This window comes from Hyposmocoma kahamanoa, unplaced genomic scaffold (assembly GCF_003589595.1).
Source record: "Hyposmocoma kahamanoa isolate Upper Pololo Valley unplaced genomic scaffold, ASM358959v1 78, whole genome shotgun sequence".
NCBI classification, from domain to species: Eukaryota; Metazoa; Arthropoda; class Insecta; order Lepidoptera; family Cosmopterigidae; genus Hyposmocoma; species Hyposmocoma kahamanoa.
The window spans coordinates 5,983,678-6,007,960 of record NW_020653945.1 but is presented as its reverse complement, the minus strand read 5'-3'; the positions used below and the strand labels follow the sequence as shown (position 1 = coordinate 6,007,960).

Below are 24,283 nucleotides of genomic sequence, written 5' to 3'. Positions count from 1 at the left end.
CTCCTTCTCCTTCTCCTTCTCCTTCTCCTTCTCCTTCTCCTTCTCCTTCTCCTCCTCCTCCTCCTCCTCCTCCTCCTCATCCTCATCCATCATCATCTTCATCATCATCATCATCATCATCATCATCATCATCATCATCATCATCATCATCATCATTATTGTTACATATAGAGGTAACATAATATCCCTGACCCTTCTTTCTTCCAAATTATTTTTCCTGTCCATTATTTTCCGTGAACAATTTACCCTGTTTTGCAGTACCATAAACAAATACGGAAAAGGTAAGCTGTTATGACAATTAAATTAATATTCAAATCGTCATTTATACACGAAGTTCCTTATTTTGTCATTGACAGCATTTGCTGAAATTCCTGTTTACCATATTAAACTAAATGAAGACCTTGAATGATTTGGCACCAAATTATTACTATCCTTATATGAAAACAATTCGTAGCTTTGGTATAATAAAGACACATGTAATCATATGTCTGAAGTGCTTTTATCACATTAAAGTCATGAAAATGAGTCGAACTACATGGGACAAATTTTGGACGTGTGAAATTTTTTTACTCTGCTATTTAAGCATAAAAAAGTACTCAACTACATTTTTATAGAGTACATTTCATTTGTAGACTCATTAAAACTCTCTCCTGAAAAGTTGTTATTTTGCAGATGTTACCTTATTACACCAAGAGTGCATTAAACTCTACTTATCACTTTCCTATTCACAGTTTAGCTTCTTGAATTGGTTTAGATTATTGGTCAAAATATTTGAAACAGCGCGTGTAAATGAGCAATGCTTTATGACATGCAAGTTTTGTGTTCATTTGAAGAGTATTCAATACATTGTTTTCCTAAGAACGACGACGTTCTTAAGAAATTATAATTTAACATAACAGAATTATACTTCCTGTAATACTTGGCCGTGAATTTGCAATGCGAGATGCGTACGCGCGTCTGCATTGGCTTCGTGTTATGATGGACGTGAAAGCGTTTGTGAAAAAAATTGTTTTTCTTTATCTGTCTTTTGCAGCGCAAAGTGTAAATGTTTTATATATGTAATGTTTTATAATTTATGTAATTATTTATTATTAATTAGTAATTTATTATATATCGATACGGTGAATATTTTGTAAGCCTATTTAAAAACTAAAATTGCGAATCTACTTTGTTTTATCAGTTCGAGGCTTTCCAAAAGTACAAGAATGTGTAGTATCAATTCAAATTTGTATCCACTATCTACCTTAACAACACACTGGGTACTTCGAAATTTGTACCTTTTGATAGCGTACGTTATCATCTTCAGTATATTTTAACATCATATGTCAGACTTTGATTGTATGCGACAGATTACTTATGATACATGTATACATATGAATCCGTCATTGTCGGACTAGTGTTCACTAACAAATTTCCGTGGCAATTTTTACTATTTAAGTATTCGATTGTTTTATCGTGCAATATTATTTAATATTCAAGTACTGTATCGTGAAATATTATTTATTAATTACACGACAATTTACCTGAATATTTAAATAATAAAAATTAGTATCATGGAAATTCGGTAGTGAACGAAATTAGATACCTAGTGAACATTAGTCCAAGAATGACCGAAATGAAGCCATCATTTCGATCATTCAGTCGTCGGTCTTTTCCCTGTGGGTGCCTCATAAAACAATTTTTTTTTAAATAACGCACATACTCATAGCCCCGCACTAGGGAAACCCCGTGTCGAGGGTGCCATGGACACACATATAGACAACCACGAAGTACACCCAAATTCAAGAGAGAAATAAATGTAGGCCATACAAATATTTCCCCTGGCCCGGGAATCGAACCAGAGACCTCTGCGTGGCAGTCCAGCATGGTAACCGTTCGGCCACGGAGGTAGTTACACAATGCTATAAGTTTCGTGAGGCGCACTATAAGTTTCGGGAATGAATAAGAAAAAAATACTATAAATGGTCAGAAATGAATTTATTGTTTCTCAAAATATTCTCCGTTAGCGTTAATGCATTTTTTCATACGAATGAACCAATTTTAAAAACATTTATGCCACTCCTCCGTGACAATCTCTGAAATATATTTTTCATACTCTTCGACAGCCTCTACATGTGATGAAAATCGTTGACCGCGTAACTGGTTCTTCATTTTTGGAAATAAATAAAAGTCACAAGGTGCCAGGTCGGAACTGTACGCGGGATGGCTCATAAGGTCAACGGTGTTCACCTTCAAAAATTCATTTGTCTGTCTGGCCGTGTGAGAACTGGCATTATTGTGGTGCAAGATGACAAGGCGTTTACGGTTATTTTTACGGAGTTTGTCAATAACTTCCGGCAAACAAATGGTCGTGTACCAATCACTGTTCGGGTACAACGATTCGCCAAAGCAACAGTAGCCACCTGTCCACTTTTAATTTAAAAAGTAGCAATCATCCGCTTAGAGGCACTTTGCACGCGCGCCGCTTTGGTTGGTTTCGGCTCATCTCGAAAGACCCATACGCTCGATTACTAGTTTGTTTTGGGATCGAAACTATAAATCCATGTTTCGTCACTTGTTACTATATCCCACTCCAAATTTGACGCCCCCTCGTTGAATCTGGTAAGCATGGCATTGCACCAAGTGATGCGACACGTTTTTTTAGCCTCAGTCAAATTGTGTGGGATCCACCAAATGTTTGTGTAGTATTTATTGATTGTATTTGGCTCATGCCTATGCCTAAAGATGCCCGAATCTCATGATATGTCACATGCCTGTCTGTTTTGATCATACGGCACACAGCAACGATGTTTTTATTGTTCACAGCAGTGGACGGGCGACCATCACGAAATTCGTCACTGAGATTCACACGACCGCGTTTGAAGTCTGCAAACCATCTATAAATAGTCGTCTTGCAAGATGCTTCATCGCCAAAAACAGTTTGAAACGGAGCGAAGCTCCGCTGAGCTGTTGAATTACACTTAAAGTCGTAGAAAATCATAATAATATAATATAATTATATTATATTATATATAATAATAATATAGAATATAATATATAATATAATATAATATAATATAATATATAAAATTTTCACGAGTTAAATCCATGGTGATGTAGATAAACAATTTCCGAAATGCCGCCACAACATAAAAACAAGTGACAGTCAGATGAAACAAACTGTATTCTACAGCCAAAGTGTCGCCACGCCTAAGGTTCAATCATAATGTAAATTACATATGCGACATTCTTTCTTTCACAACAACCTTTAAATAGAGTATCTTTCTTTATGTACACATCTTCTAACTCCATTCTACTTCATAGGACTACTATAATTGTTCTAACAGGTCCTTGACCTCATATCGATCCTCCGGATCTGATGTAATGGGATCCTCTGATCCCTATGATGGGCCTCCACACACACCCCTACAGCCCTTCCTCTGCCACCGCTACATGCCCCCTTGTACCTTCAGTACAAGTGGCAATCTCATTCTAATTCTGTTACTGATTCGTCATACTCTATTTTCTGGCTGTCTAGTCAACAAACACTGTATCTACGTTAGTAATAAACATTGTGCAAACTTACCAACTGTAGTGCCGACCAACCAGTGCACTTCCAGCAGATGCCTGATATCTCACCTTCATTTAAGATGCCTGTGTACTGCCGTGTTAGTTCCCTACTCTTAGGTATCACAACAAATTAAATTTATTAATGCTTGATATTACAAAACTTATACTAAATCGCGACATAATTCGCGACATAAAGAGTACAATTTTCAAATGTTATGATTACTTTTAAATATTGTTTATGTGAGTGGCCAGTTCCGAAAACTTATAGTGCGCCCTATGTATTATCGAAATTATTATTATATATTATATAAGTCGCACCCATGATGAAATAAAGGCACATCTGCAATAACAACTTTTCAGGAGAGAGGTTTAAAGGATCTACGAACGAAATTAGTCCATAACTTTTTATGCTTAAATACTCCTATTTAAGCATAAAAAGTTATAACATTTCACATAATACATAGTACGCTTCATGTCGTTCATATTTTTTATGACTTTCATGTGACGAAAGCATTTATGTACGTAGTTAAGGGTACGAATGTTTGATTTTTTTGTTTCTTGTGTGTAGGTAAGTACTGCTTTAAACTGGCTACTATAGGAAATCATTCACGTGAGCATATGCAATTAAATAAATGCAATCTTTTTACATAATACACTAATACTTACATAACTGGCCCACTTGATCGCAAGCATTCGATCCTCTTGCTTATGTTTTCCGATGATGTAGAGCAGAATGTAGTATTTTGTAATCTTGATTTTTATCTTTATTAACGTAAGTTGAAATGCTATTTTATTATAAATGTTTTTATTGAATACATTTCGGAGAGTTTGCGTAGGACTTTTGAACATTGTTCCTTCTTTGATCAACTAGAACATAGGTTTCCAAACTTTTTCAATGACCACCCAATAAAGGCAAGGCAAAAAATTTCAACGCCGACCACCACAAAAAATAATTGAAAACACGTCTTTTTTATATTAACTTAACATAAAAAATGACAAGGAAATAGTTATTTGTTATGCAAGGCTGCAAAGCTGAAACCTGAGCAAGCGAAGGGTCCTAGAATTGAACCACGAGAGAAGTGAGTGGTTCAAAAATAGAATCCTGGGCGTAGGGAGGGTTTCAAGACACGAAACGCAAAACAACTTTCCTGCCGAGCGAAACACACTACTGCGAAACACACTACTTTTTACCTCATTATAGCGAGGAAAATGGTAGATGAAAGAAAAACAGTTGAACTTATAACAAATTAGTTTTCCATCATCGCTAGACTCAGACTCGCTCATGTTTTGTTTCTTTTCAATTTATTACAGTACAATCCAATCCAACCTACTGATGTAAAAAAAAAATTTTTTTAATAACTTAGTTTTGGATACGTTCTCAATTTACACTTTATGCGTTTTCTTCTTCTTTGTACTTATAATTTTATGTGATTAACGAAATCATGTTAGTTCTTCGTCAAATTAAAATAATCTAATTAAACAAAATTAGTGTTATCGTTGTCAATTTGATGTCAATTATCAGAATAAATTATACTAACGGTTTAATATTATATAAATAATGTACGACAAATCGCGTATTTGAAATGTCATTATGTTTTTTTTATCGGAAGAAAAAGTTACGTGCACCACAGTCCATGGTCAAGTTCGAATTTCAAAAATCTTTTCCACGCTAGAGTGCAAAAAACTCTTTTGCGCGCAGGTTTCTAATTGAGAATTATTTTTTAATAAAAGTTTTGGCTTGGATACAAGTCCTTTGAGCCATGTCTTCGTTTATATTTTCCATTGTAGTTCTAATACATTATGTTTCCACTTTCTCCTTAATAACTTAGTTCTCTTGTTTGAATTTTCTAAATAGTCTTTTAAGCAACGGAAGTCAATATTTATGCTTTGACTTTCACTTAATTATTGTCACTATGAACAAAAACTTTGAATTCGTAATAAGTGGAATTTTCAGGATAAAATCTCTTGTAGTTTAGTTTAAAATAAGAAATATAGTTGTAACTTTCTTCATCACTATTTCTTTCTTCGTATTTTCTTCAAAATATACTTAAAATAAAAATAATCTTTGTAAAAATTTGTAACTTCAAAAGCCCGCCATTTTTTCTCTAATGAAAAAGAAAGGCTTTCCGAACTAGTGAGGTGAAAAAAAAAGTAGTGTAGTTTAATATAACATTTATTTTTATTTTAGATTTTTCTTTACATTTTTCCACAATTTCACCTAATGGAAAGTGAAGATGCAGACTAGGATGTCTCACGCTCCGCTTAGCCAGAGATGCCGGTTTAGTCTGACCTTAATTTTATTATTATCTAGGTTGTATCGCTCGAGGAATAACGAATACGGTAAAAAGTACTACGCTTTACTTGTATACATGAGAAACTATAGTCGACACGTTGGCCCATTTTCAGCGGTAAAAACAAATTTCCTTTATGTACTTATGGAGGACGAGTAATTTTACCTAACCCAACCTAACTTAAAAAAAATATATCACGGTAAAGGGGCTCTGCATTAAAGCTTCTTTCCTTTTTAACCGATTAGAAAAAGAGGAGGTTCTCTTGTTTTTTATATATATACGCGATGACTCCGACATTTGTGAGCCGATTTCGATAATTCTTTGTGTTAGAAAGGAGATGCTCAGCAGTGAACCCATTCAAAATTGAAGAAAATATTCCATCTCTAAGGGTGGCAAATCAAGGGATGAATCCTGTTTATTGGATTTCACCCACTTTACCTTCCAATAATTAATATTGAGGTCGTTTTTTTATATAAAAATGTTATTATTACTAATGAAGTTGTTAGTATAGACGAGAAGAGAGAGCCTTAAAAATTTTACTATACACCTTTTTTAAACACTTTGTATATGTATAAAAACAATTCACAAAAGTAACGAGACACACTTTATAAGAATGGAAAATCCATTGATATAGAGTTTTCCTCTAACATTCTACAACTATAATGTATACATTCTTCGTAACGTTATTAATCATGGAATATTTATTTCACCTACCTAGGAATATAACACAACAATGCAGATAATAAGTGCAGGCTTGTATAGAAGTAAATGCCTTTACAATTATATAAAATTGTTTCCGATAAGATCTTGAAGCCGTGTGCGTCATGGTGTGCAATCATTCCGTACAATGTTAATTTCAGCTTGTCATCCAAATTGCACATCTTAACAATACGCCTGAAGCTCATTTTTCTAAGATTTTGTTACAATAAAATTAAAACCTACTAAGCAGGTAATGAGAAACTTCTTGGAATCTCTCATTTATTCAATTATACGGGGTTATTTAACATGTCAATTGTAACGTCAGCAATAAGAATAAGATATACCATCGGTGGTGGTGTTATATTACATAAATAATGTACGAATCGCTTAGTTGATCGAGTCCTTATGATTTATTTTCCATCGAAAGAAAAAGTTAGGTGCACCACAGTCCATCATCAAGTTCGAATTTCAAAATCATTTCCCAGACTAGCGTTGAAAAAACGTTTTTGACGTGAGAAAGAAACATTTCCGAGCTAGTGCGGTGAAACAACTTTTTCACTTTTGTTTACGATGTTAGTAATACAGTTCTGCGAGGTTGTTAGTACTTTACAAATAACCCTGCATAATATATCGATACGTCCAATGAACACTACGCCAACTTTATTTTTTGGTTATTCATTTTCTGTTATTTTTGTAAACAGCCATATTTATTTACTAATATTATGCTCCCCGAATTTTGTGAAAAAAATAAAGAAAAAAACAAAATCCGAAAAAAGACGAAATACGAATTTGTGAGAATAAATAAAGAAACAAAACACAACAGGTGCAAAAATTAGGGTGACGTAGTGTTCATTGGAATTAAGGCCACATTTGTAAAACGACAACTTTTCTGAGAGAGGTTTTATGATTCTAGGAATTAAATTACTCGGTAATTTTTACATGCTTAAATAGGAGAGTTATAAAATTTCACATACACATAATTTGTTTCTTGTAGTTAGTATTATTTTTATCACCTTCACGTGATAAAAGCACTTTTAACGTATGATCCCATGTGGCTTTATTATACCAAGGGTACGGGTATATCTCTGAGCATTATTCTGGGTACTTTTGTTAGGCCTCATTACTTTTTAATAATATTTTCTTTAGCCCATAAACGGATATAATGATTTTGCGAGAATGCCATTTTATAACGATGAATACAACCTTTTCAATCAATTACATAAATATAACAAGGTTTCATAAGGTGCATGCATAGTTACTTTTTTGTGTGTTACATAGCAAAACAAATAAACTTGATTCATAACGTAAGTATTGACTGTCAAATTTATAAACACAATCTATTTATATAAATTGATTTTGCTACTACTTTTGTCAAAACCTAATAAGTATGACGAGAGTTTTAATAACGTTAAAGTATCTACTTAAATCGGCAATAGAAAAATGTACTCATCTTGATCTAAAGTTATGATTCACTTCCCTTCGTGTTTACTTAGCGCAATAAATTATACACACTTGAGTTTGAAATCTTCATATTCTACAGTCTATATTTTAATAAATAGATGCCTATATTCTCTATTAGTTGAATAGTAAATTTCATAAAATGCTCTATATTATGCAACATTTAGTAAATGTCACCTGGAAAACGTTAGTAGCAGTAGAGCTCCTTGCGAAAAAGTGCGTAGATACTGCCATCTTACCTATTTCTGCCGCCAAACAGTATTATGAACTTTACAACGTTCCGGTTTAGAAGGATACGGGTGCTGGTGAAATAACAGGCATATGGAACTTGTCAACTTATATCTCCAGGTGACGGGCGCTGTGACAGTGCTATGAGATCTTTGTGATTTAAAGCTCGGAGTGACGTTGCACCTGTAGCAGACTTGTCGCATACCAACAGGCGCACGACTTGTTCGTGCCATCAAAAAAACATATTCCACAAAATTCTAAAGCCAATAGTAGTCATTCGGAGAAAGACGTCTAGGGTTGTGGAATAATTACCTAGTAGCCGTTGCGTATAATTTTACTGCAGCTACCTGCTTCTTTATAACTCTGTATAATAATAACGAAGTAGTAGTATTAGAAGTAGTAGGTAGCAGTAAATAAAAATACCTGCTTTTTTGCTACTATTAAAAGACATGCCAAAACTATGTCAGTGGTAAACATAGCAAACGCTGTCGTATTTACATCTAAGTACTCGAATTAGAACATAAATCTTAGAATACAAAAACATCGCTTAGGTACAAAGCGAATTTGTTTTTTAGTTTTTGTCTTACCTCGATTTTTCCAGGTGATTCTGGCAAGGACAAATAACATCAAAATCAACCAGAGTTAATGAGAAATAATTCTAATTATTTCTTTGCCTCTGGGTTTTGGAACCAAAAAACATAATTGTAGATAATGTGCGCTGACGCATTTCATGTGAGATTTATTTTGGTATAATTCAGAATAGTAAATAAGTAACTTGTATTGAATGTTGTCACTAATTTATAACCTCATATCGTTGGAAATCTAAATTACATTCCAAAATATAAATATTTTTATCGACAAATGAGACAAAACTGAGCTAGAGGCAGAAGTCGTGTACCTACAGATCGACGTCCGCGATGTAAAAATAGAAATCCTGAGTGATCGCTACCAACGCGTGCGCCGGCTTTCCAACGCACTCACTTCTAACCTAGTGCCATATTTCCAGTAATTTTCTTTCGGATAACAATATACGTGAACATACATTCAATCAAGATTTACTTTAAACAGTGTACGAAAATAAGAAGCAGTCTCAGAATAACCAAAAATGTCTCAAGACAACGAAGGATTCTTTAAAAAATTCCACGAAACAGTAAACAGCTCTATAGACGACGTCACAAGAAACAATTTCGCTAATTTAGAGTCCAACTCCAAACGTGTTTCGTACTTGTGCAGTCTTCCAGTAATAAAGAATTATGACTTGTCTCCAGACTTAGAAAAATATAAAGCGAACGGCAGTTTTCCAGTGGTAAAAGACTTCGAAAAGGCAAAAAAGTTGAAAGATGAAGGAAATAAAGCAGTGCAGAAAGGTGACTGGGCCAAAGCGATGCAGCTGTACAGTCAAAGCATGATTTACATGCCGAAGAAAGAAAGTAAGTGTTTGGTATTCAATGTTAGATAAACACATGTGATAAATTGAACTATATAAGTACTACTTAAGATGTTTATTGAGAGCAATCACAGACAGACACAGATGTTTAATTAATAGATTCAGGCGTTACTCTGCAGAAATACATGTTAATAAAAATGGAATTAGCCAAATTAATTTGCTATTCCGCGAACCCAGTGACGGTTAAATTTTTCGAAGAATACAATACACATGCATGTATTATTCCTCAGAGAGAGGCAAAACACGTGTCGAGTATACTTCTGGTGGTGGTATTTGTGACTGTAGTTGCGCTTGTGTTATATATTTTTTAAACTTTATGCGGGGGGGAGGGTGGGAATATATTAACTGGATGAAAAAAAATCAATACAAGCTCAGCTATTTTGCATGATTTAACATTCGGGTTCGCGGAATAGTAAATTAATTTACTTCCATTTTTACCTACATATTTGTCGATGGTTTTAACAAACTTTATTTTTCCACAGCGGAAGAGTTGTCAATAGTGCTGGCAAATCGGTCAGCAGCACTGAACCACTTGGAGCAATATGAAGATACACTGGATGACATCAAGCGTTGTCTATCACTCGGATACCCACGCCACCTGCGCTATAAGGTGTACGAGAGAAAGGCACGGTCGCTGCTCGTGCTGAAGAGGAATAAGGAAGCTATAACAGCTTTTCAGTAAGTCATATTTCGCAAAAGCCTGACAAATTCATGGAACCCTAAGTTCGCCACAAAAAAGTAACTGAGGAATTCACATTTACATTTTCGAAACTATCATATTATATTCCAGGGACACAATTAGCGCTCTCGATGAAGCAACGAAACTTGACAAAGAGAAGAGAACAAAATTGCGCACCGACGCCAAGCTTATGATAGAAATCCTCAATAAAGGACTTGTATTGGCTGGTAACCCAAAAGATCCTGAATCTACAAAGAAGATTCCTCCCAAACCAAAACTCCCTGGAAAACACAATTCTCAATACCCTGCTGCATCGGAAGCTATACAAATAGATCAAGACGAAATCCGGGGAAGATTTGCTACTGCGACCAGAGACATTGAAGCGGGGGAAATCTTATTGATAGAAAGACCACATAGTGGAGTGCTTTTGGGGGAATATACGAAGACCCATTGTCAAAACTGCTTCATTAAGTAAGTTTAAGGCAATCACTTATGTTAATTCATGTATTTCAAAAACATAGATTATTCTTAATATGGATTTTTATATTGTTCTTGCAGATGTCCAATTCCGCTTCCATGTCCAAACTGCCCGAACGTAATATTTTGTAGCGATAAGTGCTTAGAGATTGCCCAAAAGTCCTATCATGCCTATGAATGCCATATTCTTCCTCTTTTATGGAAATCAGGGTGCTCTGTAACGTGCCACATAGCTTTAAGATTGATAACACAGAATAATAAAGACTATTTTACAAGCATCAATCCCAATTTAGAACAAAAACCAAGTGGTCCTTATAAGACTGATGATTACCGAAATATATACCATTTGGTTTCTCACGAAGAGAAAAGGACTAAACAAGACCTATTGCAGAGAACTGAAATGGCTAGTTTTTTGGTGAAACTGTTGGAGATTAGTGGATATTTTGATGGGAAACCAAGAACAACCCCGGTAGATATTAACGAAATAAAATCAATGGCAGTTAATGATAAGTACAAAGTTGATGTTGGTGTTTTCGGGGGTTTGATACTGGTGAATCTTCAAATCTTACAATTCAATGCGCACGAAGTATTTGAGTTGCAATGTCCGAAGCCCAAAGTTGGAAAGAATGTGATCAAGCATGAAGGCAAATCCACGTTTTTGGCTGGTGCCGTATTTCCGACGCTTGCCTTATTTAACCACTCCTGTGATCCTGGCGTGGTCAGGTAACCTTTACCAAGAAGCTTTCATAAGTTTCAAATCGTCTCGTTTTAAATCGATCTTTTTACTTTTACTTGAGAACTAGGAGCTCACTGTTTCTAAATTGTTATTTTAGGTACTTCTGTGGTCTCCACATTGTGGTCCGTGCGGTAAAGAACATAAAAAAAGGTAACGAAGTGTCTGAGAACTACGGTCCTATTTTCACCACGGTGAAGAAGGACAGGAGGCAGGCGGAACTGAGGGATCAATATTGGTTCGATTGCCGCTGCGGGCCTTGTGAGCAGAACTGGCCTACATATGACGAAATGAACGAAACCTACCTCAGATTTAAGTGAGTACTTAATAATTATTGCACATAACTGTTTGTACGATGAAGCATCATTAGTCTTCACTGCGTTTACTTTTTGTACAGGAACAACGTAACTAAAACAACATAAATAAAATCAACACTTGCACTTAATGAGCGATTAAAAGGAATAATGTTGAAATTGAAACACAATTTACGAAATTTTCTATTCATAATAAGATGTAGAGTGTCGAGTTTAACCGCTGGGTTTGCTGGTGTAAACGCTTAGACTATTTAAAGTGCAGTGTTCCGTCTACTATACCCTTTAAGTCGAGCATGTGGTTATATACCCCAATTCAAGAGCAACAGCTTCTAGACTCAGATAAACATAAAGGCGTGTTCAAATTAGCCGCTGTTAGAAGCGTTGCAGCCGTGTGGTGGCCGCGCGACTATCGCGCTGCTGAAGTGCGAACACATTTTTAGTTATGTTTTTTCTTACGACTCAGTGGATTCTGACGAAGAAACATTACTTTTACCTAGTTCTTAGGGCACACACTTCACATACAGGTATTAAAAATGTTACCTGCTATGTTTTTTCAGTTGTAGTTTCAGTTTCAAAATTGTCAATAAATTTTTGACATAAATTTTCCTATGCTTTCTATGCTTGATTTCCTATGCCTATTTTTTTATCCAGTCGATTGGAATAACTGACGGAACTGCTGTCCCATATTGCAGGGTGTTTTACATTCTCTATAAATTCTTCAATTCGATTTCCATCGTGATTAATTTGAAAAATTAGCATGTAGGTACACCTCACTAACCGTGGCTGCAACCGAACGTGACTGCAGTGCGACTGACGCGAGGTCGCAGTGCTTCTAGAAATTGTACGGAAAGTGACAGTCGCGCGGCCACGGCGGCCGCCGGGAGGCTGCAGCGCGTCTAACAGCTGCTAATTTGAACGTGGCCTTACTTAGCATCATAGAAATAACATAAAACTTTGAACGACACGAAGACAGCTTGCTATTGCCCACTTTGCAGATGTGACTCAGATCGTCCGTGTCCGAATGTAATTGCAGTTCAACCGGACTGCAAAGAGTTTATGGTGCAATGTGGTCTCTGTCAGCAGTATACCAATATTCTGAAGGGACTCAAATCTTTGCAGGTAAGGATATACGTAAAGAGTTACAGTCAAGAGGACACCAAGTTGACACTTTGGATTTTGGACCGTTTAGGCATCTCAAGCGTCATAGAGTTGAATTTAAAACTTAAATGACGTACTCTTGACCCTGTACAACAAAGATGGCTAGTATCTAATTTAATTGATCTTTGAGCGGTTACTCACGGCGACTTGCAGCAGCGATGCAGTCGCTAATCGTCTACCTTTACACATGTGCGATTTTAAGCAGCGTTGCAAATGCGCGATTGCATCGTTACACTTGGGATTTATAGGCGATTGCATCGATGCAATCGCGCGTTTGTAACAATGCAGGCGTGCGTTTCGAAAGTGACCATGTGTAGTAGAGTGGTTATTCTTCTTTGTAATGACAAAGGTAAATTCTGTCCAAATTCGTTGTGTAAATATTGTACCGTAAATTTGCAGTTTTTAAACTATATTGACAGTTAAAATTGTAAAAGTAGGTAAATAGCTTAATCTGTGACTACATGTACCTACAAGGCAAGTAGGTAGGTAGAAGTAAGTACACTGCAAAATACGTTCCCAGAAGTTAACAGCCAAATTAAATTGTGGCGTACCACCATAAAAACCACGTGGTAGCCTTAACCGTAGCGTGGATTAATGGATTAACCTACCGCCTATGAAATGGGAGCCCTATGGAAGTACCACCTTTCCAACAAAAAAAGAATCATGAAAATCGGTTCACAAATACCGGAGTTATCGCGTAACATACAAAAAAAACAGTCGAATTGAGAACCTCCTCCTTTTTTGAAGTCGGTTAACAATAATATTTGTATAAAGATCGACAACTAAGAAAAAATTGTTTCGATCCGGCTGGATTCGAACCACTGTCTTCCAGCAAACCGTGGCAGACGGTATGCAATACAGCCACGGTGCGAAATAGCGGACTTTACGAATTTTTCTATGTGCTTGTTACAAACCTTCGTTTTTTTTGACGACTCTTTTGCCATAGCGCCATCGCCAGCCGAGTAAAGAAATAGATTTCTCACAAATGCCATACTTTTTCCCAGAAGGTAGAATTTTGTGGATCCACTATAAAGGAATCAGCTGTATTTTATACACGTTCAGGACTTGATAGATTAATTCATAAAAGTATGCAATAACGTTACCTCTTACCAACCAATGTTTCAATAAATAAATTAATAAACCAGTCACTCCATCTAAATTGATTTAACATTACATCGACCGGCACAAGATCAACACGTATTCTAAATCTTATTGCAGGTACATTAACATCTATTTCGCATTAGCGGAAGCATAGATATTCGTAAAGCAAATATTTTATATGCTGTAATTCGCAAGTCAGATGAAACTATTTATAGATTAGTACGTCGTGTATCCGCTTATTATATTATGAAGCATATGAAAATTGTTCAACAAAGTTGGTGCGGTAATGAGATGGCAGACAATAATAAATTGAAAGAAAATTATTAGAACAAACATGAAGAACGCCAATTTTCCGTCGTTCTCAAGTGATCATATTGTAGTGAAAATAACTTTTAAAATTGTCATATTTTTTCATCGGTGGTGACGGCATTTGTGTTATAAAAATAAGCATAATGCTAAGTAGCGAATTTTCAGCATATTGACTTTTAACGCTGTTTCATATAGAATTCTAAGGGTCGTATTCTAGAACTCTACTCAATGCTCAAGTCAGGATTGCACTGGAAACACAAGCACTGGAAATACGACCCTAATGGCAGGGACTTGAGTATGATTTCGAGTACCATAAAACCATACTCAAATCCTGACTTGAGCATTGAGAAGAGTTCTAGAATACGAAAATAAGTTAATAATGTATTTTGTAGTAGCAGTACAGCTCCTTATAAGAGTTCGTCCAGGGAAGTACTGCCACGTTACCTATTTCTGCCGCCAAGCAGTAATGTGGGCATTACAATGTTCCGGTTTTCAAGAGTAAGGGTGCTAGTAAAATTACAGGCACATGGGACTTGTCAACTTTTATCTCCGGGTGACGGGCGCAGTGGCAGTGCCCCTCAATTTTTGCGATTGTGGGGCACTGCACCAGCTATAGACAGGCGCGTCGCTTACCACCAGACACACGATTTGTTCGTGTCGTCACTTGGTACCAGACAAAAAATTGTTGGTCACGTATTTTCAGGAAATGCTTAAAGAAACAATAGATAAGACGAACGTTATTTAAATTTTTATTTGTTGAATATACATGAGGTTACGGCCAACTGCCTAAAGCGCAAAAAGAACCAGTCAGATATGCGATCTCTACAGTACCGGCGGCCATAGATACGTTTATACATTTCTAGTATAAAAAGCGAACATTTGGCCTTACGCAACCATTGCTAAACCAGTTTTCACAAGACCTTTTTATACTGGTAGAGTATATCTCATTGTGTGGTGATAATGTAAAAAATACATATAAAAACATAATTTTATTGTTTTAAACTGTCGACAGTAGGTAACATTAGAATAAGTACATATTTTCATATCTACAAGGAAAACCAAAATCATATGATTCTTAGTACATCTCAGTAACAACTAAAGTAATATAAGGCTCCGTCTACTGAATTTGCGGATCCAATACATATTTTGTACTTTGGTCAATGTAATAAAGGACATCTTGTCTTAAATATTTTAATTATGCTGCCTTGTTATAATAACTAACGTAATCGTAACATTTTTGGCGAAATTGGATTATTAACATAAAGGGATCAGCAAAACGAGATCTACAACCCTCTCTAGTCGGTTTTTTTTATATCTTATTTAAGGTCGCAGTATCACGGAGACAGGACGGGAACGGGCAATATATCGTCGACGATAACATTTTTCGCGTCCCGACCGTCAACAACTGAGTTCAGTTGTCGACAGATATCTTTTCATTTTCATTCACAACACCCGAATCGAACGTCAAACTGTCGTATTCGAAACCGAACCGAAATGACGGCAAACCCGTACGATTACTCGAACTTCTCGACCGGCAAAAGCTACAAACGTTATTCAGAACACAGTTATCGAATGAAAGTTACCGAACTTCCTTTGTTTACAAAGCAAGAATGTGATATGGAAATCTCTTATTATTTGAAATAAAGTCTGGATTTTGTTCAATTTTATTAATTTATTTTAATGCAATACTAATGCATGCTTCCTATATTTTAGGCCTTTAAAGTCTTAAAATTGTATATAAAAGAATTTACATTTTTCTTGTAATCTATTTCTAACTCCGGAAACGCTGTTGGATAGCTCGAAATGGTCTGAATAGCTCGGAAAGCGCCCATCGATTCGAGAACGATGTGCAATCGAACGATTCGCTTCAAATATCGAAGAGTTCTGAATCGGGGTCCTGTTCCTGTCGCGTAAAGTTTAATACTATGTTTTATATATAACGATATTAACAATAAATTCCGTGCCTTACGGGACGGAAATAATCACGTTACGTATGCTGCGACCTTTAATTTCAGTTAAAATCCGCGTCATTAAAATTTAATATCTCGAAGTTACCGAAATGCGTTAGTTATGACAAGGAGGACGGTATGACTCTCTTTATTAAAAAACCATATTGAGATCGATTGATTAATATCTGATGTCCCTTAGAAGACTATCATAGGGGCGTGAGAATGAGTTTTAAATCTAATTACGATAGCCTAGTGGCTGATATTCTATTTTTCCTACTAAGATTTTTTTAGCTTCCGACTTTTCTTGGAGAATTCAGTCAGTGTCTAATCAGTCATGGGAATTACACTTTGGATTGAGTTTTTTTAAAATTATGTGTATAGAATTAACACTGCTCTTTAGAATTTAAAATTGAAACAGTGGTTGCTGTCAAACGTTCGGGATGCCTCAACCAATATGCTATGCATGCTTCAATAGCAAGTTGACTCAAGCCAAAAAACTCAACTTTTTGAGTTTTCTTATGGGCGCATGATAAATATTTCTGATTCATAATAAATACATTATATTAAACATATACGGGGTTATTTTTAAAATACTAACAACCTTCCAGGACGTATATATTTCTGCGAGGTTGTTTATTTTTTCCATGACTTTCAATAATGTAACAGATTTCATTTTTATACAAAAATAAATAGATTTATATTATAATATTAATTATAATAATAATAATAACGCACACACTCAACATACTAGCACTAGGGAAACCCTGTGTCGCGGGTGCCATGTACACACACATAGACAACCACAAATTACACCCAAACTCACGAGAGAAATAAATGTAGGCCATACAAATATTTCTCCCGGTCCGGGAATCGAACCTGGAACCTCCGGGTGGCACCGTTAACCGTTCAGCCACAGAGGCAGTTTATCGATAAATATAGATCGCTCTAAATGGTAATAACTCTGCGCAGGACGGGGGTGGGGTCATCGCAGAGGACGGTTGCACGTTTGAACTTATTCTAACAAATGTAGATCTAAAAGTGTCAGATAGTACAACAAAAACATAAAAGTTTATTTTTGGTAAATTTCTTATGTTTTGTCAAAAGTCATGGAACAAAAGTAACCCTGTATATGAACACAGAAATATGTAATTAAATAGAATACAAAAAATAATGTTATTGAAAAGATTCAATTACATTATAAATGTATAATAGATAAGTACTTATTATAATAACTAGTTAATTAAATAACAGGCATTTTAGACTTTTCAACTTTTGTCTCAGGGTGACAGGCGCAGTGGCAGTACCCCTCATATCTTTGCGATTTAAAACTCAGAGCGGTGCTGCAACTGCTATAGACAGGCATAGTCGCGTACCAACAGATGCACGACTGGTTCGTCCCGTCACTTGGTATTTGTCGAAGCTACAAGCTTTCTTATTCAATACTATACAGATTATGTTAACAAAGAGTAACTGCGTCATATGATACCCTGCTGGGCCCATAAGTGTACTTTTTCTACTCCTGTACTAAAGTACTCTTATTAATTATAATTTCATAAAACATATCAGAAAGGTGCTCTTTTTAGTTCTGAATCAAATTTTTATTGTCTATAGTATTCGCCACTGAGCTGAAAAAATTCATTAAAGTTCTGTACACGGAACTATAATGAATATTATAGTACTATACATGGAACTATAATGAGCTTCAAAAAATAGAACGTCTTTTTTTTTTCTAATTAAAATATCAAATATGACGCTACTCAATAGCTATACTGCCTCCTGATTTGTGAAATTGGCCTAAAAGTCTTGCAACTGGGCCATAAGTGATTGGTTAATATACATGCGGTTCTTGACCAGTTCTATTCTATCTCGTTGGTTTTTTGTTTTGTAGCCTTAGTTTGATTTTTGTCTAAATATATGACGAGGCTGTATGGTGGAACCTTTGCCAACCCTATTAGAAATTTAAAAAAATGCGTTTCGTTATCATGGAATGTTAACAAAATATACATTATATATTAGTTCCGTTTCATTATTTTATTTACTCGTAGAAAAGTATTATTATGCAATTATTATATAAATAGGTCTTAAAATCTCGTACCTATTACTTAGGCCACTCGGCATGAAGAACCCTCATCATGCAAAGATTGCATAAAATATTATTAAATGATTGCAACATCTATTGACTTAAAGATAGCAATATGTTGATTCCAATTTAAAAAAAAAAATTAATTACGCCGGAAGTTAGGCTGGTTTCACAGCTGTGCGTACGGTCCGTACGGACTGTCCGCCTGCGTAGAACTAGTAATAGTACTCGATTCAGAACACTGCGGTGTTCTGAATCGAGTATTAAATCTACTTGACTTATGTGCTTTAGTCCGCCGACCTTTTAGTGCGGATATTCATAGAAGACAGTCGCCTACAATGAACGCACAGGTGGCTTGTGCAAAGTTCACGCGGAGCGTGTTCCGTACAGAGCAATCCGCGTCACTGTATAATGGTGTTCTAAAGTGTTACTTCGCTCCGGTGCAACGCGCGGACGGTCCGCAGATAAATGCGCACTACTCGGAAACCAACCAGCTTTAGGCTCAATTTATATTGAGGCGGAACGGAACTTTTTGTAACGATATTGTACATAGCATAATGGTTAATTGTGTAGGTACCTAACGTACAAACTAGGTACAATCTAAAATGTTCCGCAGAATACTCGCGAATGTGTGAGCTTTCTCGAGAATACGCGATAATTCCGCAGAAGAAATTTGCTTCCATTCCGTTCCGCCAGTTGAGCTTTAGTGTTAAGTCACTTTTAACCACTGATCGGTGCGGTATTTATTGAAATACACATCAGTCAATTTCTCACTTGTCATTTTTGAGCAGCATCAGTGTTTAAACCAAAAACATTTTTTTTAATATAACAATTATTTAAGTGATAATACATACTCGGAAAGACAGAATATCAAAGGTGCTACCTACCTACCTATCTATACTTTAGGTTCAATCAAGCTTCCCTAATACATATAAACGCCGTAACATATGGTGTAACAAAATATAGAGTCATTTCGGTAATGACTGGCAGCATAGTCGTCGGTCTCGGGGTCCCATATACAACGTTGGGCGCATTTCGCCCCCGCTCCTTTCATTTCCATTATTGTTGTTTGTGCCATTATTTTGTACCTGAAACAATATTTGATAAAAATTATAGTGGGTTATCCTTCTAAAAAGTAAAGACAAGGCAGTTGAACAAGTCTCACCAATTCGTACCAAAGCATTCGACAAATACACAAAAAACCTAATCCAATTTTTTTAGGTAAAATTGATAAAGAATATATGTAAGAAGTTAAAGACCAAGTACAAGAACGCAATGACGATTATTGTGTATAAAAAAAAACTAATTTAAAATACTATTTTATAATACTAATTTAAATTAGAGCTCCTTTCGTTCAGGGAAGTACTGCCACCTTGCCTATTTCAACCGCCAAGCGGTAATATGAGCATTACTGCGTTCTGATTTTGAAGGGTACAGGGTCCTGGCCAAATTACAACCACGTGAGACACCTTATGTCTCAGAGTGACGGGTGCAGTGGTAGCGGCTCTCAGATCTTTACGATTTAAATCTCTGAGTGGTTCTACGGACAGACGTGTCGCTTAACACCAAGCACGAATTGTTCGTCCCGTCACCTTATGTCTGTCATAAACAAAATTCCACGTTAAAACCTCGATCGAAATAAAGAACATCGGGCACATAAATAACTATTTTGAAATAACGTAGCTAACTGCTGTCTGACCTCTTCATGCCGAGATCCTCGACCTTCGATCTCACTCCATTGGCAATCATCTTAGCCCAGTGCGGCGCCTGGTCCACGCGATACACCCGCCCCATCAGCTGTTCTTGCATTATTTGGATTATGATCTCTCGCACGTTATCCGCCTGAAACCTGTGCTGAATGGTATATTGAAGATACTAGGGCCATTCATAATATTAAATATTTGAAAACAGAAAGAATGTCATGTCGCAGTATAGCTGCAATGTGAATCCATAGTATAATAAGAAGACAAGTAATCCAACTTCCGCCTGTTCGTCGCGTCAATACCTACGCGTCACTCGCACATGTTGGGTTGTCATTTTATTATTTTATTTATTCCTACAGGTTGTAAATACAATTTGAAAACACTAAGGTGTTCATCACAGCTATATGCAGGGTTATTTTAAAAACATTAACAACCTCGCAGGACTATATTAGTAACATCATAAACAAACACTTTTGTTCCATGACTTTTGATTCATCAGATTTCACTTTCATACAAAAATAAATGGATTTCAATTTTCAATAGATCGCTCTAAACGGTAAGTGGGTATCGTCGCGGAGGACGCTTGCGCGTTTGAACTTACCTATCTACCAAACACACATTTAAAAAGTGCCAGATAATACAATAAAAACTTAAAAGTTTATTTTTGGTAAATTTATTATGTTTTTACAAAGTCACGGAACAAAAGTTGTTGTTTAAGTTGTTAGTAATATAGTCGTGAGAGGTTGTTAGTATTTTAAAAATATATAAGCCTATGAAATTATAAGTAATTAGTCGACAACTGAAAAAAAAGGAATTATCTATATTTTAATTCGTTTGGAAACACAGCTGCCCTTGATTTGGAAAGTATTCGTTTGATTCTATTGACATCAGAAGTCATCCAGCAAACGTATGAAGAAAATGAAACTTACTTCTCACCAAGTTTTGGTCGTATTTCATATTTGGGTGGGTCGAGAGGCGTAACTTTAGCGGGCGCGATTTCAGCCTGACTTTCAGTTATGGCTTCTGTTTCTTGTACTTCTAAACAAGACACATAATAAATAAATTCAAATTAATAGGAGTACTATTTTTTTGTCGAACTTATATAAAAATGTATTTATTAGTAAAAAAAAAAGAACAGTTGTAATTTAATACACATATAATTATAATTGTCATAGTACAGGGTCAAGAGCACATCAAGCTTGACACTTGAGACTTAAATCCAACTCTATGCCGCTTGCGATAAGAACGGCCCAAAGTACAAAGTGTCAAGCTTGATGTGCTCTTGACTGTACTAAAAAGTTACACTCCAATAATAAAGTGTCATATTTCAAAAAGCAATTTTGGGAAACTGATTAAGTTAAAAAGAAAATAACGTGCTTTGCACATATATACGGCTTTTTATTTATTTATTTTGCTTTACCTTTGATGATTGATTGATAAGAGTGTAGCAAATTACACTTAAAATTAAGATTAGAATTCGAATTAAAGTAAATTTTAGACTTGAACATAATTGATTAACATCGATTTTATATTTATATTGACGCTGGAAAGATAAAACGTCTAACGTGCATTAGGAAAATATTACTAGAGAGTGATTTAAAATATCTAATTTTATTTGTTATATTGAAAAGGTGAAATTTTATAGTTTTCCGTATAGCAAATAAAATTAAAGTTATTACTTTTTTCTTAAAAAAAAAGTTTAAATCATTCTCCTGTAATATTTTCCAAATCCATGTTAGATGTTTTACCTTTCCAGCATCTATCTAGATCTGTATTACAATTTGTTACATTATTATTATGATAATTATTTACAATCGTCATTCAAGAACTCACTTACGGAGTAGTAGCACTTAGATAACAGTAAATTTTTAAACAGGTGGCAGAAAGATTTATCCCTGATTTCTTCGTTTATTGTATCAGGCATTTTATTATAGATTTGTACGACTTTAAAGTGTGGGTAATACCATCTGCTAGATGCTACATATAACAAAGTTTTTGACAAACGATATTTTTTTCTTTCATATACATATATATTTTTTGTAAACTTTCTCATTAATATTACTTTCCAAATTAAGTCACTTTATTATAGAGTATATTATATATAGTGGTATTTGCACCTGAAAAATAGCAACTGAATTTATAAAGAACAAAGTATTGGATTTATAACAAAAAAATCTGTTATCACATGTTCAACTAGAGTTTATAAAATTCTAGCATCATATGAATGGTTATTTTGAATTAATAAATCTTTTAACATACCTTCGTCATCTGCCATCTTAACATTCAAATAATTAACATTGCCTGAAAAAAAGAATCAACAATTTGGTAAAATTAAACATTAAACAGTTTTATAACAGATATATATCATTTTCGCAAAAGAACAATTTTTATTTACTTGTAACCATAAGCATAAAAATATCTCAGACTGCATAAGGCTAAAGCAATGCAGTCCTCAGCCAGACAGGCATGAAGAAAGAATCAACAACAAGGAAGATTGTCATTGAAACATTATTTTCTTGTATATGCCGCTGAATTTAGAAGTTCGGTTTAAAAACTAACATGGGACTCATCACCATCCCTTCAGATTGTGAATTGTAGAAAATGTAGTGCAGTCATTGCCCTACACAATTTCCAATTACATCCAAGAAGTATGATTGGATAGGACTACATTATTTGGTGTAAAATGTCCTTTAATACTGTGTGTAGTAACTATTGCTCATTTACGTCCTTAACACCCTCTAATATTTCAGGATACGGAAATGATGTATCGTCTAGGACAAGCAGCTATGAATGAAGGACAGTATGGCGAAGCTATAAAGAAATTTACAGAAGTAATGAAACTGTATGACGCAACCCTGGCACCACCATACAAATCATTCTATGACTGCGTACAAGACCTTAGGCGTAGTATGCTATCTATGGGAAATTACAGTATTGTTTAATGTTACACCATTAATCAGTTTATTGTTTCGTTTTGAGTTTTCTTTTTGTATTTTGTAAAGTGTGTTTATTTTTGTTATACCTGTGTGTTATTTAAGAAGTATAGAATTAAATTTTGCTGTGTTACTGCTCTTGTATTTTTTTCGGTAGATAATTAATTTGAAAAGAAACTTAGGGTCGCATTCCAGAACTCTACTCAATGCTTAAGTTTGGACTTGAGTATGATTTGAAGCACTAGAAATCATACTCAAGTCCTTGCCATTAGGGTCGTATCGTCAGTGCTTTAAATCATACTCAAGTCCTTGCCATTGGGGTCGTATTTCCAGTGCTTGAAATCATACGCAAGTCCTGACTTGAGCATTGAGTAGAGTTCTGGAATACGACTCTAAATGACTGTATTCAGTAGAAGGTATAACATGTCTAACCTCAAAAAATACCAACAGATATATATATTTTAAACAGTAAAAGTAAATATACGTCACCTCAATCAATTTAGCTCATTTTAGCGATTTTCGGCATAATTTATAACAATTTTTATTAGATAAAATTTATTTCAGGTAAAAACAAATAGTTGTTATGACAACGGGATTGATTTTTTTTTTATTTATTAAGGCTTTGGCAAAGCCTAAGAGCCTAAACATGAAGTTTAATGAATGATGTTTCTGTAAATATGGCCGCCACAAATCGGATAGGCAATTTGAGGCGGCGGCGCCGGCGTGCTTGGATTGACTCGGGATTCCTTAAAACGGGCCGAGACGGGTATACTAGTTCGAGGTTCGTATAATTTCGCGTTTTAATCTTCGATTAAAGCACAATAGCACTATCCTATACCACTTTAAGCTAGATTTCACAAAATAATTGAAAGTCAAAATAAAAACGAAACTTTTCCCTCCAAAAAGTCCAGAGCGAATCCAACGGGATTGACACTAAATTTGCTAGGGTTTCACCATTCCCAAAAACCGGTAGAGTCAAGAGCGAGACTATAATCTCGTCCGGACTAAATCATGATAGGATAAAATAGTAATACTTTAATAATTTCAACAGCAACACTAACGCGCGTTTCATTTAAAACTTGCAAACCTAAAAAGAGATCAAAATATACTTCTGTAATGAGTGTAATAGTAGCAGGAATACCAGGCGTACCACACAACAAAACCAAAACTACTAA

At 35.3% G+C, this 24,283-nt stretch overlaps 2 protein-coding genes across 3 annotated transcripts; one reads left to right on the top strand and one right to left on the bottom strand.

Moving 5' to 3' along the window:
* The first annotated feature begins 9,188 nt into the window (after window positions 1–9,188).
* Window positions 9,189–23,235, top strand: LOC113233061 (SET and MYND domain-containing protein 4). The gene is made up of 7 exons (XM_026468025.1): window positions 9,189–9,655; window positions 10,155–10,350; window positions 10,463–10,822; window positions 10,910–11,551; window positions 11,662–11,877; window positions 12,871–12,994; window positions 22,926–23,235. The coding sequence occupies exons 1-7, from the start codon at window positions 9,331–9,333 to the stop codon at window positions 23,115–23,117; spliced, it is 2,055 nt and encodes a 684-aa protein (XP_026323810.1). The 5' UTR covers window positions 9,189–9,330; the 3' UTR covers window positions 23,118–23,235.
* On the bottom strand, window positions 18,281–23,716 carry LOC113233062 (tctex1 domain-containing protein 2-like). Of its 2 annotated transcripts, none has more exons than XM_026468026.1 (5): window positions 23,598–23,716; window positions 22,435–22,476; window positions 21,105–21,213; window positions 20,172–20,321; window positions 18,281–19,560 (listed from the first exon to the last, which is right to left on the bottom strand). In XM_026468026.1, the coding sequence occupies exons 2-5, from the start codon at window positions 22,448–22,450 to the stop codon at window positions 19,395–19,397; spliced, it is 441 nt and encodes a 146-aa protein (XP_026323811.1). In that variant the 5' UTR covers window positions 22,451–22,476; window positions 23,598–23,716; the 3' UTR covers window positions 18,281–19,394. The 2 variants fall into 2 exon arrangements, with proteins under 2 accessions (XP_026323811.1, XP_026323812.1); XM_026468027.1 differs by having other exon boundaries at window positions 21,105–21,210.
* Window positions 23,717–24,283: the final 567 nt, after the last annotated feature.

Bases quoted from the DNA above. Each gene is read 5' to 3' on its own strand.
- LOC113233061 (XM_026468025.1), top strand. From the start codon at position 9,331: ATGTCTCAAGACAACGAAGGATTCTTTAAAAAATTCCACGAAACAGTA. The intron at 10,351-10,462 runs GTAAGTCATATT...ATTATATTCCAG, and splicing joins GAAGCTATAACAGCTTTTCA to GGACACAATTAGCGCTCTCG. The intron at 11,878-12,870 runs GTGAGTACTTAA...CCCACTTTGCAG, and splicing joins GAAACCTACCTCAGATTTAA to ATGTGACTCAGATCGTCCGT.
- LOC113233062 (XM_026468026.1), bottom strand. The intron at 20,322-21,104 runs GTAAGTTTCATT...CATTCAGCACAG, and splicing joins CGACCAAAACTTGGTGAGAA to GTTTCAGGCGGATAACGTGC. The intron at 19,561-20,171 runs GTCAGACAGCAG...ATATTGTTTCAG, and splicing joins GAGGATCTCGGCATGAAGAG to GTACAAAATAATGGCACAAA.